Source organism: Rattus norvegicus, chromosome 4, assembly GCF_021556685.1.
Source record: "Rattus norvegicus strain SHRSP/BbbUtx chromosome 4, alternate assembly SHRSP_T2T, whole genome shotgun sequence".
Classification (NCBI taxonomy): domain Eukaryota; kingdom Metazoa; phylum Chordata; class Mammalia; order Rodentia; family Muridae; genus Rattus; species Rattus norvegicus.
The window spans coordinates 62,943,154-62,963,833 of NC_141537.1; the positions used below are offsets into that span (position 1 = coordinate 62,943,154).

The following is a 20,680-nucleotide window of genomic DNA, read 5'->3' on the forward strand; positions in this document are numbered from 1 at the left end:
ATTTTTATTAATAACTTCGATAATATATGTCTGTATTCATTCTGCCTCGTGTACAGACATCTATTTTTAATAACAGTATTAACCTATAAATATCACAGCTCTCTACTTGGAGTCAGTGATTAATATTCCCTATCTAAGTTCCGAACCGTGGGTGAAAATCCCCACGTGATTTGGGTAATCTCTGTACTCTCTTCTACAAACAAACTTAATCACCTTCCAATAACTCCTTCATTAAGAAGCAGGCAGCTTGTCTAACTAGAATTCCAACCCCAAATTCCCGTAGAGCCCACGTTAGAAAGAATATGAGTGTCCTGCAAGACTTATTAGTGTATTTCGACTCACCATCTACCTCCTTCAAAGAGCTCACCATCTACCTTTTTCCACTCAGTCACTTAGGTTTATTATTTTTCATAACTTTTATGTTGATTTCTTCAAATTAATTTCCTTCTAACTTAGGGAGTAAGAAGATTTACTTTTCTCTGAGTGTTAAGCCAATGAAAGCATTTTCTAGTACCAAATCTTCATCTGAACTGGTATTTATGCAATTCTCATTCCCAATGAACTACTTTGTAGATTACTCCACAGGTCAAGACTGAGGATCACATTCTGTTTTCAATTTGTTGGCTCTCCCTTTCATAAAAATTAGTATAGTCTGCAACCATCCTTAGTGGCCTCCAGTTGGCCGCCATGCATGGGAGATTGGCGATGAGCTTGACTTATCAAATCAGGACCCCTTGTTGTACTTTGCTGTCCTTTGCATCCTGTTTGAGTTTAATAAGGATTCCTGAGCACACAGTAAAATAGCCTACATTCCCAAATTCAATCAGTGAGAGAAACTCTCTTTGCTCATAGGTGACAAAGTGTTTATACTTAGAACAGTATAGATAACACATAGAGTTTCTCGCATTTGGCAGTTCAAAAATGCTGCTGGGCTCAGTATCATCAAATACACTCTTTAATATCTTCTGAAACAGGGATACCAATACACAGATGAACACACACACACACACACACACACACACACACACACACACACACACACACCACAAATAAATACAATTAAATAAGACTTCCAAGTCAGCCAAACTCTGTTTTCCCACTGTGGAATGAGTGCAGCAGCCCCTAACAAACCTTTATCTAATTCTAATACCAACAACAGCCATGGTGAGAGGGTCAATGAGGTTGGGGAGCTTGCTGGGTTGGGAAGGGAGTCTACAGAAGAAAAATATATATGTATATGTATATGTATATGTATATGTATATGTATATATGCAACAATGACATATATATTTGTTTTCCAACCATCTATTCTCATCTATTATCCCCAAATTTCTACTCCTTTCTGTTGATCAGCTAGTTATTTGAAAAAATAAAACAAAACAAACAGAAAATCCCAACAATGAACACTACATTATAGTCATAAAGTGGTTAGAAGAGTTGAAACGTTCTTTCTCACAGATATATGTATTTGGATGTTCCTTGTTTATAATAGGTGCAAAGTGGAGATCCCTGATGATCAGTGATGACTATTGCAACAGATTCAATGTGCCATGCATGTACAGTGGACTTTATTCAGTCATAAGTAACAATGTAGTGCTAATAGATGCTACACCATTAAAAATACACTATGTAAATGGAGTCCAACATTTGATATGTAACAGAGTTATTTAGCTTCAGGCATGAGACCTCTGACCTCGTGGTGCCCAAGTGGGCACTGCAGTGTAGGTAATATATTCAAGATCATTAAAACTAGTTAAAATAATGAGAGGAAAATGGATCAATTCAATCTCCTATGTAGCTTAAAATAAAGTGAGTTGGAGGATAATGACACTAAGATAGAAGTGTTCCTCAAAGATGGTCAATTGAAGTTCCCTTGTGCCTTATTGATCAGACATTTAAAAATACACACAGAGTGGACTAGCGATCATTCAGTGAGTGACTCACCCTTTTGTAGAATGTTCCATTTCCTTTTGTATTCTAAAACCTCCAGTACTGCCACAGCTGGATGCTAATAGCTTTGTCCCTGGAAGATCTATAGGTGGCCATATTTTTAAAAAATGTGTTATACTTTTTAGTTATGAGTGTGCGAAGCCAGGCGGTGGTGGCATATGTCCTTAATCCTTGCATTTGGGGGGGCGGAGCTAAGTAGATCTCTAGACATTTGAGGCCAGCCTGGTCTACCAAGCTAGTTTTAGGAAAGCTGAAGCTACACAAAGAAACCTTATCTCAAAAATAGATAGATAGATAGATAGATAGATAGATAGATAGATAGATAGATAGATAGATAGATAGATAGATGATAGATAATGTGTGAAAGGGTCTATGTGTGGGGTTGGGGGTTTCTATACAATGTGACTACAATTGCCTTTGGTGCTAGAAGAGTGTTTTGGATCCTCTTAGTTGGTGTTACAGGCAGTTGTAAGCTGGAAATGAAATCATGTCCTCTGCAAGAGTGCTACATATTATTTATGCCTGTTTCTCTAGCCTTTCAATTATCACATATTCTGGTAGATTAAGATGTAGGGTTATTAACCTTAAAATATGTTAATTCATTTTCTTTCCTTGTTATACTTCCCAAATTCTTAATTGGTTGTTAGAAAGATAATTATTAAAGTATTCCCTCTCCCTTTCTTCCCTCTTCTCTCTCTCTCTCTCTCTCTCTCTCTCTCTCTCTCTCTCTCTCTCTCTCTCTCTCTTCTACCCAATTCTTCTCTATGTCTCAATGAATGTATTTCTTTTGATTTGTAAGCGATAACAGTTCTTAAAACAAGGAATATCTTTGAGGGACACATCTGTCTTAGTGACATTATCTTCCAATTCACTTTATTTTAAAGCTTCATAGTGAGGTTGCAGTGATACCTTTTTCTCCCGCTCTCTTAATTAACTAGATTATTATAAAGTTTATTTGTTACTTACAACATATTCTGCCCTAGTTTCTTACTGGCTGTCCTGTGACTCACTACAGACCAGGCTACCCTTGAACTCACAGAGATCATCCTGGCTCTGCCTGCGAGTGCCAGATGAAGAGCATGAGCCAGCACACCTGATGAATATGTTCAGCTTTGGAGCTAAAAATGACACAGCTTTCTGTCTTTGTGGGCACTCCTTTATGTACTGTGGCTGAATTCTGGGAGAGATCATCTGGAAGCAGTTCCCACAAGCATTGTTAGATCTTACCTACAGATCTTTCCAACAGATGAGATACGTCATGAACATTGTACACTGTTACTTGGTTTTATTCAAGACAAATGGCTTATGTCCTACTACAGGAACTTATGTAGTCATGTTGCCCTAATTGAGTTTATCATCCTCTTCTTCGAGTTTCATATTCATGAGGGAACAAGTGGTTTCCCCTTTTGTTATCCCAGTGAGTAGGTGCTTAGGGTTTTCTTTCTTTTCATTTTACCCTCATCCTCAAGTGTTCTGTAGTTAAATTCCTTATGTACTTGCTAACAAATGCCTCTTCTCTTCTCTATTTATAGCTCAGAAGTGGGGTCCCTTTGGTTCTGACCTCAGGAAAAAGTAGGAAGAGCACTATTACAAGCACCTACCCTCTAGCTGCCATTTTTGATTCTTTTCACCGGACTGTGGCATGTGTCCAACCTCACGGATGCTCCCTAACAGTAGCTTCCCCCATTTCCTGTAGGCAAGCTCCCCTCCCCCATCAAGGCTTTCTTCATCTCTGATTTATTGCCTACATTTCTCTCTTATTAGAACCTTCCGTTATGTTTCCATTTTCTCGCCCTCTGAGAGCAGTTCTCCCCCAGACCCTGCGACTCTGCCGTGTTAGAGAGTTGTGTCTTGATACTCCCAATTGCAAGCACTGCCACTGCTCTGACTCATGGAGGCAGAGAACTGTACGCCAGTCTTCGTCAGTTTCTTCTCATTTTCCTTGAAGTTAGTTCTTTCATCGCTGCTCACCCTAATCCTTACCCTAATTCAGAAGGGAAATTGAGCATGAATGTCCTCAGTTTTTGTGAACTTCTGGTCTTTGGCTCTGTCACTCCACTCTTGTTCTGTGATGAAGTGCTATGACAAACATTTCAGTGCGGCTCGTCGTTTGTTTTAGGTATTTGATTATGTTACACCAGCCTGACTCTTGATAAAGGAAGAATACTATGCACATACAAAATGCGTGTTTTCCTCTGTAATAGGGATTTCAGGTTTCATTTCTCAGCACCTGTTGTGACTGCGTATTACACAGGAGATTTTGTGACGTCTGTGGAAATGACTGCTGATGCCTAAAAGAAGAAAGAATGGCTTCTTGAGTGATGGAGGCCACTCACATTTCATTTTGTCAGCTGCCGTGGTAACCCGCCATGTCATTCATTTTGCTTATAGGAGTCGAGTGTTAGGGCAGTGGATGACATTGGGGTTGGGGAGTATTTCGTGAATATTAGCCCCAAATTCATCTCGTGATTCTTGAAAGTTACCCTTGAGCACCAGTAGAGAGAGGTGATGAAGGAAAAGAGGAAAGAAGGAGAAGAGAGGAGAGTGGCAGGGTAGGGGATGCTCCCTGTAACTTACAGGGCCTCTCCTCTTCACAGCACTGCTAACTCTCCACTGTATCTTTCCTTCTTTATCCCTTTTCCCTCTGATTTTAAAATGAACTGACACTTCTTAAGTATTTTAAACATATAGAAATCCCACAAAAATTAAAGCCATTTTCTCTTTATGGGGACTCAGATGTTGAACAAGATAATGGGGATAGATCCACGAGGTGATGGGTTACGGGGTGGAACATTTGTACTGTTTGCCTGCTGTGAGGAAACTAGACAGAAGATACTCTGTGGGCTTTTTATGTAGGAAACTAGAGGTGCAGTGGGGTGGCCCTGATCAGAGCATGTGAAGGGTATATTGGGCTTCCTTATTTTTGAAAGAGAAATAGAAAATAAATTGTCCCTTTGAAAGGCACAGCCACTTGTCTTCTGTCTTCATGCCCTTACAGCCACTTCAGTGGCTGAAGTGCCCATCATATTCCCTGGTGGCAGTCTGGAGAGATGCGGAAGCATATCTAGTTTTTCATGATGGGACTATGTTAGAGAGGAAAGCTATTTCTAACATCAGTTGGATAATTAAATGTGCTTCTACCAAATATACTGCTTGTATGTTCATTTTATAGCAAGAAAATATGATATTTTGAGTTCACTTGTTTAGTCTTGATTCTATGAAAAATCCGTAAATTTATCATCTTATCATAAAGTTAAATTCAATGTTCTATATTTTAGAAGTTTTTTCTCAATCTGTCACTGCAGTGATACTGACTTACAGGGATGTTTTATACAGTTATTACAAATTTATTTGTTACAAATTCATTTGTTGGGCTCATTAAAGATATTGACTATTAATGTTGCCGAAAAAATATGGAAGCACATCCTTACCATTTTGATAGCCTCAAAAGGGAAAATGGACTGGCTCCATTGGGATGTGTGTCCTGGACATCAGTCACTGCTGAATGCCCTTGTGTACAATTTCTCATTTGCACATTCACACATTAGGTTTGAAGGAATTGACCATAATTCCTATCTTATAAAGGGGCTAGCTTAGGCTCAGATTATTTTAATAAATTTATAATCCTTACACTAATGCTAAGTAACACCTGGGATTTGATTAAAATTTACTGATTGTTCCCATCTCACCATGATCATTTTGAAGGCCAACATGTGTTTTCATTTTTTCTGAGGCATTGGTATTTTCTGTCTGTGTTACTAAGATGAGTATATTCATTATCCATGGCAACAGATCTCAGCCTCAAAGAGTCAAGGAATAGGGAAATTTAGCAGCTAATTTCCTCCAAATGAGCTCTAAAGGAAAAGGCTAGTCTGTGAGTGCTAAAATGCTGCCATACCACAGTTGTTCAGTGGCCTTGGGGTTTGTTACCAGTCGTCTGGGAGAGCTTGTCACACCATTCTCCTCATTGTAAGAAGAGGGAAATATGACTGGGGCATTCTTCCATCACCCTGTGCTATCCAGCCTGCTTGTAATCCTGCTGTCAATTTCGTTTTCATTCCAACCATCCATCATCATTTACCGTTTTCTCTGGTGCCCATCCCCTGGCCTTCCCAGCAGAGATTAGTCTGCAGGCATAATGAATGAAGGTGAGAGCTGCCCTGGCCTGGTCAGTGCATGTCACAGAATTTGAGCAGCTTGCTCCTTAATGGTCTTGACAGCCATTCCCAGGCTACTTGGCTGGATGGGAGGGCATGTGAGGAGAGGTGAGTTCTATTTCTCACACAGCATACTGAAAGGCCAAACATCCATTTCTAGTCCATTTTGATGCTAGAGACACTCAGGCTTTGGGAACTTGGGTCAGGCCCTTTCTTTTTGTTCTGATAGCTTATTTTCAAAAGTAGTTCTTTGGGATGCTGTTTCTTCTTTTCTTTAATTGGTAATTCAATACCTTTGTCAATTTTGTGCCATTGCAACAGAATATCACAGACTGAATTGTCTATAATGAAGAGAAATTCAGTGATGTTTAGATCTGGAGGACTAGCAGTTGAAATTAACTGGCAACAAACAACTTTTTTGTATATCATTCCACAATGGAAGAAGACAGAGAAAGGGTGAGAGGGAAGAGGGACTCAGATTTCTATAGTCATCTGTGTCCTTGGAAGTTTGCTTCAGTCTACTCATGAGCACTCATCCTCATGGAAAAAAATCTCAGATGTCAATCCTGGTGAGTTGGAGGTTAAGAGTCCAACACATGGTGTTAGGAGGACACATTTATTCCATAGCACTCCATAACCTAGATTTAAACACTTGATTTATAAAGAGGAAATCCTACAGGATGCAGTGAAGGTTCACATAAGCATAGAACTGAAAGAATAAACAGGTCCTGTAGGTAGAATTTTGGTTAAGGCTTAAAGGAGACAAAGCACTTTTAATTGCATTGGCCCATTTCATCATTTCCCTCAGCTCCCAGGTTTGAGCAGGGAACTGTGTCTAAGTTTGGAACTTCATACCCTGCCTTCCTGCCTTTGTTGCCAGGGCTTCCTCTCTGCCACAGACATATCTAGTGCCTCCAGTCTTCACTGTTGCCATTGTTCTGTTTGTTGACTCCACCTCTTAATCCATGGCTGTAAGCACGCATTTATTCCTACTACCTGTAGGACAGAAAGAATTACTTGCACTTGCTGGCCTTCAACACTTGACAAAAGACTTCCATATATGCTTTGTCATTTAACCTAAATATTATTTTGTCCATGTAGGTCTCCATTTCTTTTTCCGTCAGTGCAACATATGCATGCTTGCTTGACTTCTTTAGGTTGAGATAAGTTATGTAATTATTAGTGAAATCATGCGATAACAAAGGTGATATATTTAAAGTATGTTGGGTTCTTTTTATATAAAGTTACTTTTAATAGAGCTGTTGGCTTGGGCGACAAGATTGGGTGTTTTAAGCTAGATACTGTACTTACAGGGTTGGTAAAAGTCATGCCCCTCCTGAAGTGAGACCAGTATGGCCAAGGCATACAGGTTGGGCTGCATACCATGTGTGCAGTGTATATGAATGACTAGCAGTCTGCAGCTTGGTTGTTCTAAAAATATGGAGTCCTTAACATCATAGCACTTGATATTTTTAGAGATCATTAAAAGTTGCCTACTTTAATTCATACACTTTGAGGTAATGTTCAGGGTGAATAAAATTGAGTGTTATTTTTGTATCCATCTCATAGAAAGTTATTTTTTGTTTAGTTTTGTTTATGTTGTTGCTAGAGTGCAGGAGAGAAATAACCTTGTTTCTCATGAACACATCTCCTTGGTTATTCCCTTCTGATTAGGTGTTGTGGTCTTGGAAGGAAAATTGTTGATTCAGAAGACAAATCTATTCCTGGTTCCTTTTCTCTGTTTGTAACTGTTTGATATGCTCTTTTGAGAAAGAGGTTGGCTAAAGGAGGGGTCTATCTGTGAGTGTATTCCAAGCTCCCTCTGCTTACCTAATCTCCTTTGTATATTCATTGAACCCAGGGCCTTGCTCATCAGAGAGCATTTTCTACAGCTGAGCTACTCCCATAATCCTTGTGTTAGTCTCAGTGCTTTCATTTAAGTCGCAAAATTTAGCAAGACATCCATAGGCTTGGTTCAGATTGTGTTGTGATGCAGAGTTTGAGATTGTGAAGGAGCAGGGCAAGAATTCAAAGGAGGAGGTGAAAGTTCCATTGTATTTTTGTTAGAATTTAGAACTGTTCTTTGATGGTTTGGGAAACACAGTGTCTGTCTAATGCTGGTGCCTCCAGGAAGTGTTGAAGCTGCTGGGTGTGGACTGCTGGAGCTCCAGCATGCCTGAGAACACCGAGATGGATAATAAAGCAACCTCAGCTTTGTTTGTGTCTGATAGCACGCAAAGAACTCTGATCAAGAAACATTTTAAAGTAAAAAGAAAAATATATAGGTGTAGGTCACTTAGATATTTTGAAGAAATCCCCTAAACAACATGGTTTGTGTATGTGTGTGTGGACGTGTATGTGTATATACGCTTGCTCCAGAATTCTGAAACTTATGAAGAAAAAAAAATGTGGTTAATGAAGAGTAGAGAACCAATTATACACAAGACATCATGAGACTGAGGAGAAAACCTAGCTTAAGAGGCAAATGGCCTTGCTAACTGAACACTGGAGATAGGTTTGTTTACCCTTAATAGAGACTGTTAGACCACATCATTCATTGCCTGCCTGCCTGCCTGCCTGCCTGCCTGCCTCCCTCCCTCCCTCCCTCCCACCCTCCCTCCCTCCCTCCCTCCCTCCCTTCCTTCCTTCCTTCCTTCCTTCCTAAGACAGATCCTTTATAGGTAAAGTTTGCTGCTCCCTCCCTGATTGAGTATTGAACCAAGGATTTTGCACACAATTATTCTACCATTGAACTACATCCACAACCTTATCAGCATAAACCAAACTACATTTACCACCTGTAGACCTCATGACTTTTCAAATGGAATACTAGATATGCCTGATTCCCCCACCCCACCCCACCCCATGGGGAGAAGCTAGGGATGGCAGCAGTTGAATTTCATTTAAACCACACAAAACCAAAACCCCACAAGGGCTGGTGCTGGTAGAAGCAAAGCTTCCAATTTCTGAAGTAATATCCAGTATATATCTCAACTCTGCCACTAAATCCCTACAACAGTGATGTTAACTGTTACACCTCAGCCTGTGAGCTTGTGGATTGCTTCCTGCACTGTGACCCTTTGGTCTTTCAGCTGATTACCAATTAAGAGCCATTTGAGAAGGAATATAAGTCCTGGTTGGCATTGCAAAATCTGCTTTAAGACTTGTGATATCATCAAGAAAACAGCAACTTTGTGCTTTGTAAAATACATGTCAGTAGCTTGAAATAAAGTCCTGCTAGCAATGTGGTATACTCCCTTAAGACGATTAGATTTTATGTGACTCGGGGTAGCACTTAATGGAAAACGTGACTGCTAGTAGCTTCAATCAGTTATTCTGAGGGCTGATGTCTGTGCATCTTACAGTCTTAAGACTATCTTGATAAGTTTCTTTCTAATTTGTGTGTGTGTGTGTGTGTGTGTGTGTGTGTGTGTGTGTGTGTGTGTGTGTGTGTGAGTTACCTGCATGTATGTCTGTGAGTTACTTGTGGGTCTGGTATCCTGGGAGGCCAGAAAAGAGCATCAGATCTGCTGTAACTGGAGTTGCAATGGTTTTGCGCTACCTCCAGGTCCTCTGGAAGGAGCACCAGCACTTTCATACACTGATCTTTTTTTTCCTTGCCCAAATTTAATTTTCTTACATTTGCATATTGAATGTATTTGAGATATTTTTGGAAAATGTTTATTTATAATAGCCAAATAAGACTTCTCTATAATAAAGACTTAAATTTTTTGAACCCAATTTTTTTTTAATTTTTTAAAGATTTATTTTATTTATTTTATATGTGTGTGCTCTGTCTGTATGTATATCTTCCTGCCAGAAGAGGGCATCAGATCCCATTATAGATGGTTGGGAAGCACCATGTGGTTGCTGGGAATTGAATTCATGACATCTGGAAGAGTAGCCACTGAGCCAGCCCCAAAACTGTATGTTTTAATAACCAGAATTATATCTCCCAGTGTTACATAAAATAGTAGTGTGTCTTTTAGTCTGTGGGTTTTTTGACTTGGTAACAACAAATAGGATTTATATACATTTTACAATCTGAGATGCTTTAAATATATCTTCCTCCTTCTTTGTGTGCCTCCTCTCCAAAGAAGACGCAGAGTAAAAGAAAAGCTTTAGCCTCGACTATGCTGTACCCTTGAGTCATTTATTCTTCTTGGACTTTCAGTTTTGTTTTTGCTGGGTAATTATGCCATACATTGTTGAAGAGAAAAATTAGATCATGTCTTTTGCAATAACTGTAAATATAGTGGGTAATTTACGAGGCAGCCCTTGTGATTATGCAACACTCGTGCAGATAAGCTTGGTTTGCTTATTCATAGAACTTCTAATTAGCTAAATCTCGGTTTTCATTTTTCCTGGAAGGAGGTCCTGATGACAACTTAATTGAAGGTGGAGGAACAAAATTTGTCTGCAAACCTGGAGCCAGAAATATTACCGTCATATTCCATCCACTGCTGAGGTAAGTCAACTCCTATGATGTACTTATCTGTGATCAATATTTCCATTATTTATGTTAATGTTTTGGGTGCCGATAGTTCAGCCAGCATTCAGTCAAGTCATTAGAACAAAGAAACTTGTTTCGTTATGTAAGGTTTCACAGTGAACGTTCGTCAATACAGCAGACAATGTCAGCCCTATAGCGCCTTGTTCTCGGGAGATACAGCTCACAGACACTTCGATTTGATTTTCCTTTCTTTCTTCTCTAGTCCTGCCCATCCTGTCTTTTCCTCCTCCTGCTTTCTTGGATCTGTCTTAGTGGTTTGCAAGCCAGGACCCACTGGGGACATCTAGCCTGCTGTCTGTGTTCATAAATACACATTTGTTGACCATAGTCTGGCTCACATGTCCATGTGTGCCCTTACTCTGCCTGTGCACTGCCATCGCAGAAATGAAGTATTACAGCATAACTCCTGGCCCACAAGCCTGTTCTATTTTTCTCTGTAGTTCTTCACAAGAAAATCAAATTACTGACCCATAGTGTGTCTTACTCATTTACACTAATGACTCCTTTACTGTCCCTCGAGAATCAGCAAATCCCTGAACAGATGTGATTGGTATTAACCTAAATGATATTAAGAGTAAAATATATGGCTTTATTTCTTTTAATATAATTTGATGGTGAGCAGAATAAAATCTGTTACATGTTCACTTTACAAGTTTACTAGATTGTAGGGAAAAAAATTCATGATTCTTTCAGAAAAAATATTCTAAGTCCTAAGTACAGGTACTTTTCTGCCGGGATGAAAGGGACAATTGCTCAGTGCCCATCAGCGTTGCCTTACAATTAATTTCTAGAGTTCTGTGTGCATGATGGAGTTAAAACTATTTATAAACTTATAGAAGACCAACATGCTATATTTAATACTGTAGTTCATTAAATTTATTTTGAAAATACATGAAGAACAAGCATTATACATATTAACATGGTAACATGATGTTCTCATACATATAATAATCTTGCTCCCCCCAGACATTTATCTTTTTTGGGGGGGTCAAAACTTCAAAATACTTCTTTTTGAGCTACACACCATTGTTGCAGTCCTCTCGCTGCACAGCTGTGTACCAGTCCCCCGCCTCCCCCACCATGGCTACTCATTGCTCACCTTGCTCATCTGTCCTCCCCGTTCACTCTACTGTCTGTTGACCTGCATTCCACTCTTTCTCTTATACAAGTTGAACTTTTAGATCACACAAGAATGAGATCATGCAGTTTGATCCATCTTGTCACAAATGACAGAATTTCATTTTTTGTGGTTCAGTAATATTCCATTGTGTATAACTGTCATGTTTCTCTTATCTAGTCATCAGCTGAATGGTATTCTGGGTGTTTCCACTTTACCTTGGGTATGGTCAGAACATGGGAATTGCTAGATCTTGTGACAGTTGTATTTTTAATTCTGTGGGACCTTTACACTGTTTTCCATATTTAATTGTATTAATTGAGGATATACCCATGCTCATATAGTAGCCAACATTATTTTATAGTATACATAAAATGATTAATAAAGGACATTTAGTATTATATATTTTACCACAATTTATAAAAGGAACTTTGGGCTTAGATACAAAATGTAATATTCCTTTTCTCTGCAAATAACCATTATATATTTGCTGTGTTTTATGTAAAGGAACAGAAACTTTTGAATTCTTTACAAGTTGTATTTCAGAATAAGATATTAACTTTCTAAATCTCTTGCTGGAAGTAAATTTGCCTAAGAATCATGTGATTAAGAAGAATAAGAAAATATTTAATTCTTTGTTATATATTCTGTGTTATGTATTATAATGTGAAACCTCTATTTAACAATATTGTTGATATATAGCATGATTTTGTTAATTAGTTTAGCATTCATTCTGCAATTACAATTGCTTTTCACTTAGTGTCATTTATTGTTAAGAAATGAGGAATGTACCTGAAACTTTATGGGCTGCTTCAAAATTCAGTCTAAGTCTGTACTTGGCTGTCCCGTTTTGCGATTGCTAGGGAGAATTGATTCTTTGTGTGTACATTTATTTCAAGTATGGCGGGAGGCCTATGGAGGGTAGAACTTCCTGTATTGTCTATCAGCTTCTTAGTCCAGCGCTCCTGCCGCTTTCCTGGACAGCTGTTCTACTGTGACACACTCCCACTTCTCCACCATCCCATCTACATTTTAATTCACAGTTGTAACTTACTGTTGACAAGAACTGAAGGTTTATCACATGATACAATTCATCATTAAGTGTTTTTTTTTTATATCTCTTAATGTAAGTAACAAGAGCATTATGTGGCTTGCAAGGTGAATTAATTCTTTGTAATCATGTGATAGTTGCAGGCTACATTGTTAGCCCTTGGCACAATTTTAAACCTTGCTCCTTAAAGGAACCAATGAGTATCAGTTAAACTCTAATAAGAGGCTTATAAAACTTCAAATGGCTAAGTCCTTCAGGACTTTTTAATTGTAGTTATTATTTTCCACCCTTTTCTAAGTGTGTATTATTTCTTCTTAAGTTTATAAATTAATTTTTGTAATTAGGAGTATTAACCTGTATATAAATAGTATATTTCCAAACATTAATTTTTATCACGAGTTAACTCTTTACTAGTAGTTTTGTTAATACACTATTTCAATATTTATAAGACTATTCTTTTTTATTAGATATTTTATGTATTTACATTTGAATGTTAACCCATTTCCCCCTCTCCCATCTCTCTCGTCCCCCTCCTTCTATGCAGATGTTCCCACTCCCACCTCAACACCCTGGCATTCCCCTACACTGGGGAAATGTGCCTTCACAGGACTGAAAGACAGTATGGCAAAATGAGACCTATAGAATAGGAGAATGGAACGATTTCAGGGGGTGGGAGACTAAAATTTAAAATGAAAACTCAACAATATATTGGCTCCTTTCCTTTAGTTTCATCACCAGTTATTTACTGGGCACTGCCTTTATGTAAAGCTTAGGGAAAAAGATGAGACCTCATTGTTGTCTCTGAGCTGCTTGCTGGGGAACTTGCCAGGAGGCGTAAGCTAACAGGTCTGGATGCAGCAGGTATTGAGAAGGACATGAACCAGGGGAATCTTTTAGACGTGTCAGGAAAGATAAATATGCAGGGTTTCTCTTGAACCAGATTGACAATTCTTATAATGACATATTCTATTGCCTATTAGTCACCGTCGTCCTCCTGCTGTTCTGGAAAGGTTTTCTACTCAGATCAAATAATTCTGTTCCTGACTCATCCCAAACTTTTTCTAATTAATTATGACAGTTGTTTCTATTCATATCTTAAATCATGATTTTGAGCTTCAGAAGTAACTTTCCTCACAATGACAGTTATCATAAATTAATTAGTAACAACTAATATTTGTGCAAATAGACTGCATAAGCTTCCTTGTGACTTTTCACTGAGCTCAAATACTTTCCTCCCTGGAAGGGAAACACTTTGTCCTCTGCTCCCTCCTGACTCTGTCTAACAAGGACAGCACTCTGAGCTCTTGAAACGTTGTATGTGGTTCGTCCACTCCTTTATGAAGATAGCACCATTGTAACTTCTGTTTCTCTGGCGGTGCATTCATTAGTGCCTAGAGGCTCTGTAATGGAAACTGAACTGCCCTCTGAGAACACTGCAGAATTGATGTCCCAGAAGCCATTTGTTCTTCCCTCTCATAAAATTATTCTACAAGCTCTTCTCTTTGGGGAACCCTGTGCTCTCCTCATAACCATGGTGGCCTTACCTCCAGGAAAGCAGAGGCAAATGTACTGGCTTCCACTTGTTCACCCCATTAACTCTACTGGGTCCTTTATGTTTATTTAATATTTGTTTTTACTCTACTTTTGATCAGGCATTTATCTTAAAAAGATTGGGTATAGAATCTTCTTGTTTGCTTTCTCTTAGCCTACCAAGCCTACCTACTGTGAGCAGTTCCACCCCACTGACAGCTTGCACTGAGAAGAGGTCATCTCATCTGTTTCTCTCCCTGTTGAGCCAAATGAGAAAAACATATGGAGACATTTTTATTGGATAAATTACTGAGCATTTTAATTTTCTTCATATATTAGCAAAGAGTTGGTTAGTCTACATGTTGATTTCTGTACTTTAAGTTTTATGACTGGATGACTGGGAAATGCCTTTATCCTTCAAGATTCCTAAGGCCTTAGACATTTAAAATTAAAAAATCAAATGTCAAATGGTTTTTATAATGTGTTAATTCTTTTGCTGGTGCCTTTTAGAGAATCTGAGTTGAGAAGGTCTTTGTGAGACCATGTCTCTTATGTGGACCTGATGATGCAGGAAGAGAAGCGACCCTGAATATTTGAGGAAAGAAGCCCAGGCCAGAGAGACTGCAAATCAAAGGGGAAAGCATTCCAAGGACCACAGTGGGCTTGCTGGGGGCCAGGGTGTGCTCCTCAAGCCTCTCTGATGGAGATGTGGAGTCGGAACTTGTACTCAGTGTGGGTAAAATAGAAATGGCTTCCTTTTGCTTAAGGAATGGGGGCATTATACAGAGACTTGCAGCAGAAATATAGGGCCAGGCCAGTGGTACACGTCTGTAATTCCAGCACTCATGTCAGACAGGTGGATATCTTGAGTTTGAGACCTGAACAGCCAGGGCTATACAGAGAAACCCTGTTTCAAGTGTGTGTGTGTGTGTGTGTGTGTGTGTGTGTGTGTGTGTGTGTGTGTGTGTGTGTGTGAAAGAGAGAGAGAGAGAGAGAGAGAGCGAGCGAGAGCGAGAGAGAGAGAGAGAGAGAGTAGAAGTGTTATTCCCACCATGGTAGTTTGCTATGTGCAGTGCTCTTTGGAAGTGTGTTCTTCTGAGCATTGAAGCTATGTGGTGACTGTATGCAGATACATGTTTGTTCTTAATGAGCTAAAGCTTATGGGGACATGTTGAGGTGCTATGATCTCTGATATAGTGTACTTGAAAAAATACTTAGAAAGTCTTAGACAGTCCAGCAGATGACCTTGTGAGTTGTGTGCATTTATGCATGGGAGGCAATGCGGCCATTGTGTCATATTTTTAAGAGATCCAACAGGTTTTTCTGAATTATGAAAATTAATTTTCAGACTGTTGGTACTATGAGGTCTGAGGTGCACTGTGCAGTGTTTATGTAGATTCTAAAACTCACATGTGAGTGCATGCTTTAAACTTTATATTATAAATATGAGCTGTTTTAATCTTCTATTAAGTATTTGAGATGAAATTATTTTTTTTATTCTAAGCTTTTCTTTTAACCTTTGTCTTTTCTAACCATGTTTTGTGATACAGGCTACACATGGGTCACAAAACCCTACACCTGAGTCAAAATGGAAGTCAGTCAGGGAGTCAGTCTCCTACCTATATGAACACTTGCCTCTCATCTAGTTTGAAATAAGAATTTGGTAGTTATTCACATGAGAAGTCCAGCTCATTCTATAAAATATAAGCAGAAACTAAGAAGAATCAGGAAGATTTGTGAAGAACCGAGGGTTTGATTAAATGTTAGAAATGTGGCTCTGTGAGGTGAGACTTGTAAAAATAGGAGAGCTTGCCTCTGAAGCAATGTCTACCCTGGAGATATGGAAATGGGGGCCAGGGCTGAGGGCAAGCACAGCCAGATAGACGCTCACTCAGGTGGCTCTGACCCATTGTGCCGCAGCTCAGGTCTGGAGTCGTGTACTTCTTTCTGTATGCTACTTTTGTTTTTATTGTTTGTTGTTTAATTCAAACATGTGAGCACTACTGGTTGCCATTGGCGGACAAGAACTTCTGATAGTCTTCTGGACCCTTTTAGCATTAATTCTCTTTTTCTCCACAGTGGAGTAAAAGGGACACTCAGGTCATGTTGAGATCTGCAGTGTTACTAGAAATCACCCCTGTCTTCCTCTTTCCCTTACTTACTCTCTCCTTCTCTTTTGATTTGCTGTTTTTCTGTTTTAATTTTTCATAGCTACATATTCATGTGACTCTCCTCTTGCGATGACTCCTGAGACATAGAATCTACAACTCCTTACACTAAAATCACTACTGTGCTGCTAAGATTTTCCATCTACCGTTTCCATCTCTATCCACTAACATTACTGATAGCTTCTATATAAAAGTCAGCAGTGAAACTTCAGTTTTACTTCTTTCAGTGCAAGAATTTACGTGGTTTTTGTACTGCTTTTTATGTACTCTGAACCACATTTGTCTTTTGGACTGTAATAGCCAAAATATGCCTACTCGGCATCAATGAAGTATGCTTATGTCCAGATATGGGCCCATTTACATCCAATTTAGAAATGTAAATTGATAATGTAATTTAGAATCAGAGTAATATACCACACCCAGAGAAAATACAATTTCTTCCGTTAATTATACATTCCTTTAGGTGTAGCTATGCACCGATCAGTTTGGAAGATTTTACTATCCCTGTTCTTTCTCTCCCTCTGTTCCTCCTTTCCCCTGTTCTCCTCCCCATCTTTTACTTTCTTTTTTCTCATTTAGTTATTTCTATTTTGCTTACTTTGATATTAGTGTCCCTGTATACTACTAAAACCCTTTGATAACTTCAGCTGGTAAATTTTCAAGTTTTCAAGAAAAAAATATTTGAAAATTTTGTCATTGTGAATATACTTAACTCAGAACTAAGAATTATCCTTTTCAAAACAAGATAGTTGGTAATATTAAATTACCTTTATTAAGCAAACATGGGTAAGTAATCTAGTTTTAGGAAAACAAATTCAGTCCAATGGGGAGGGCAGGAGGTTGGCAAGTGGGATGAACCCTTTGGAGGCAACATCACAAAAGAGGAAGCAGGGGTGGCCTTCTGCAGGCCGACATGAGATCAGGGTGAGTAGGTTTCATAAAGCAAGTGCTCTAGTGAAGTGAGAAATAGGAAATGATTTTGAACCAAACAAAACTGTGAATTACATACAGATAATTACAACAACTTGAAAAGTGGTGATGAATTGTGATATTAAAAGCTTTTTTCAGGATGAATTTGGTGTTTGGCTTTTTTTTTTCCCCCTTCGGAGCTGAGGACTGAACCCAGGGTCTTGCGCTTGCTAGGCAAACGCTCTACCACTGAGCTAAATCCCCAACCCTTTTCAGGATGAATTTGGAATTCGCCTTTTAATTATGCATATTTAAGAAAAAAACATTTTATTGTCTTCATAGAGCACTGAAGTAGTTTTCTGTGCTTATTGTAGCTGCCTCTACATTTTAGATTGTAGCAGGCCTCATTGTCCTCCTGGCCTCTCTTATCCCTAGTTTTGCTATGAGCTGCAGTGCCTTCCCAGCCATCTCAAGCTCTCTGGCTCCCGGTGTTTGCATCTTGGAAGCCACTGATTCCTTTTACATTTTATTTTTCCTGTGTGTCAGTGTGGAGTACAGTGGGAAAATGTTAAATGGTAAGAATAAAAATAAAAATGGCAGAGAAAGGTGTAAGAAAAGCAGCCTTGGTTCTGTTCTCCAGATTGCAATTAGAAACCCAAAACCTGCTCCACAGGTTAGAAGAGTTTCCTCAATACTCAGAAATGCATCTTAGTGAGTCCATTTCTTTCTCATTTCAGCCCTTTTTGGAGAATTAAGAGAATGGTTTCTCTAAATAACAAGGAACTGACGTGTTCCTTGGAGCCGCCATTCCCTTTCCTATCTAAGTGTTAGTTTATTATATTTTCACTTGCACGTGATTTGATTAATATAGAAATTCCTTCCTCCCATATCTTACTTTGAGACACAGTCTTCTTTGTAGCCTATGGTGTCCTCAATTTCAAAGTCTTGCTTTCTTAATATCCTAGGTATGGCTCTTAAAGGCCGTGCATCAACACTCCTGGCTGACATGTTAATTTTCAAGGCTCAGCTCTGAGTTCAAATAGGAGGTGACTGTACTTTACAATGAACTGAATCTGAGGACGTGTGTGTGTGTGTGTGTGTGTGTGTGTGTGTGTGTGTGTGTGTGTGGTTTCATTCACACACGCAAATATAAACTGTTTCATATATATGTCATTTCATTCATTTATTACTTCCTAACCTCCTTCACATCTTTATCTAGAAGTTATTGTTTGTGAGGCACTGTCTGTGGAGTTTTAGGGATCTTTCTTAGACTACTGTGGTGATTTGACTACAAAAGGAACTCCACAGCAAGGAAGTCCAACTTTCCATTGCTGTTGAATTTTTTTCACGTTAGCAAGTTATTTGCCATGAATACCCCTTTACTACTGCACAAACAGACTCTTCTCTACCCTTGTTTAGGCTTGACCCTTACCACTTGGTAAGATCTGGATTAAAATAAAACCAAATAAAATTTAGCATATCTAAGCTGATTGCCTAGAAAACTCTTGCTCCTAATACCTCATGTATCCAGTGAAACTACTTTTTTTCTGGTTCTACTTCTGTAGTTTGGATTCTCCTCTTTCTGTTGGCATTGCTTTAGTTCCTCAGCTCTGGACTACTTCCCTTATGCCAAATCTGAACTTTCTTATCCAGCTCAGTCAGCTCAGTGAGGGCTCATGCTGCCTTCCTGCTTCTTCCTGACTTCATATTCCCTGCCTCCCACTCTGGGTTGTTTGGGGTGAGGCATCATACCTGATGATCTCCTTGTACATAGAAATTTTATTCTAAACTCTCAATCGAGACCCATAAGCAATTTCTTTTTCTTGCCCTCTCATGCCATGATCTGCCAGTCATATAATCTTCTAACCTCTTTCCCTGTGTGATTGAAACTTTATCCTTCAGGAGTCAACATGTACATCGCCAGTTCTACCTGTGTTTTCAGCTTACCTTCATCCTGACAGGTGTGGGCTGGTTTGTGTGGATATTGCCAGGTTGACCATATTTGGTTATAACCATTACATAGTGTCTTGAGGTGGTTTAAGACAAAACAGGAATTATTTTAAAGGGACATTCCCACTACCAGTGGGAACATTAGAATATGAGATCGACCTTCTCATTAGGAGAAAGTGGGGACATGTGTAATTTCTGGTGATGTTGGAAAGAAGGCAGAATAGTGATGAAAATAGAATTGTGTTCCATTCATAGTTGAAGTTAGAAGTCTGGCAGGGAGAATGTGAGTCAGCGTAGAACCTGTATGAAAATACAATAAGCCAGATGAGCTACTGATAGTCACGACTGACATGCACATGATATCAAGATTAATGAGATATTGTATTTTATCATGGCAGAATGGAAATCCTTCTGAAAACAAAATGCTTGAGGGCAAAACAGAGATTATACCAAAGGAACAAACCCAGCAATTCAGTTGGTAAGCATATGGAGGAAGAAGAAGAAGAATGAATAAGCAGAATCAGACAAATCCCGGGACATGTTTAGTTCTAGGCTTCACTTATAGAAGACTGAGGGGTCTTATGATACAGATCACAGGATATTGTACCACACTGTCCTGCCATTGCTGCTGAGACAGTGCATTAGCTGCTCTTCCTGTCACTATCATAAGAATACTTGACAAGCTAACCTAAGGAAGGACAGGCTTGTTTGGGCTCCTACTTTGAGAGTATAGTCCGTCACAGCAGGGTGGATGCTAGAATTTAGATCACTTCTTCCTTTATATTGAGTACAGGACCCCAACTTTATTGTAGTTGTCATTGTCATTGTTTTTGTTCAGTGTATAAACCCTAAGTAAGATCACCAGGTTTCCACCTCAATTGAACTGACCTTGAAAGTTCCTCACAGGCTTGCCTAGAGGAATCTAGATAATGTCTCCCAGAAGTGTCATGAGTCTTGTCTCCTATGTGAGTCTCTGTTCTCTTAGTTGGCTATCAGTATTAATCTTCTCAAGTAGACAGGCATATTTCTATCAGCATGGAACTTTGCATTTAGCATATGTATTAACTGATGATTAAACATCAGAATGTACAGCAGATCAAATTTTGCTTAAATATGTAACTTTAAAAGGTATAAAATACCTTTCAATTTCATAATTCATAGAGACCATTTACACTTGGTAATAACCATGGGATGATAACCTGTATTTCCTGTTATTCTTCCTCCCTCCTCCTCCTTCTCTTTTCTCTTTGATTGTAGGGACCAAACACTAGGACCTACACGTCTTAGGCAAGATGTCTACACTGAGCCACATCGCTGCTCCTCTTTGATATACAT

The 20,680-nt window shown here is 39.0% G+C and overlaps 1 protein-coding gene across 2 annotated transcripts in view; it reads left to right on the plus strand.

Annotated features, from left to right (window-relative positions):
• The window catches only part of Exoc4 (exocyst complex component 4), a 770,091-nt gene that overhangs the window by 352,903 nt on the left and 396,508 nt on the right, over positions 1-20,680 (plus strand). Inside the window, exons 10-11 of one of the 2 annotated variants that reach the window (XM_087655632.1) lie at positions 10,479-10,575; positions 14,494-14,786. In XM_087655632.1, coding sequence (XP_087511758.1) covers positions 10,479-10,575; positions 14,494-14,623 — 227 coding nt within the window. In that variant the 3' untranslated portion in view covers positions 14,624-14,786. 2 annotated transcript variants of the gene reach the window in all.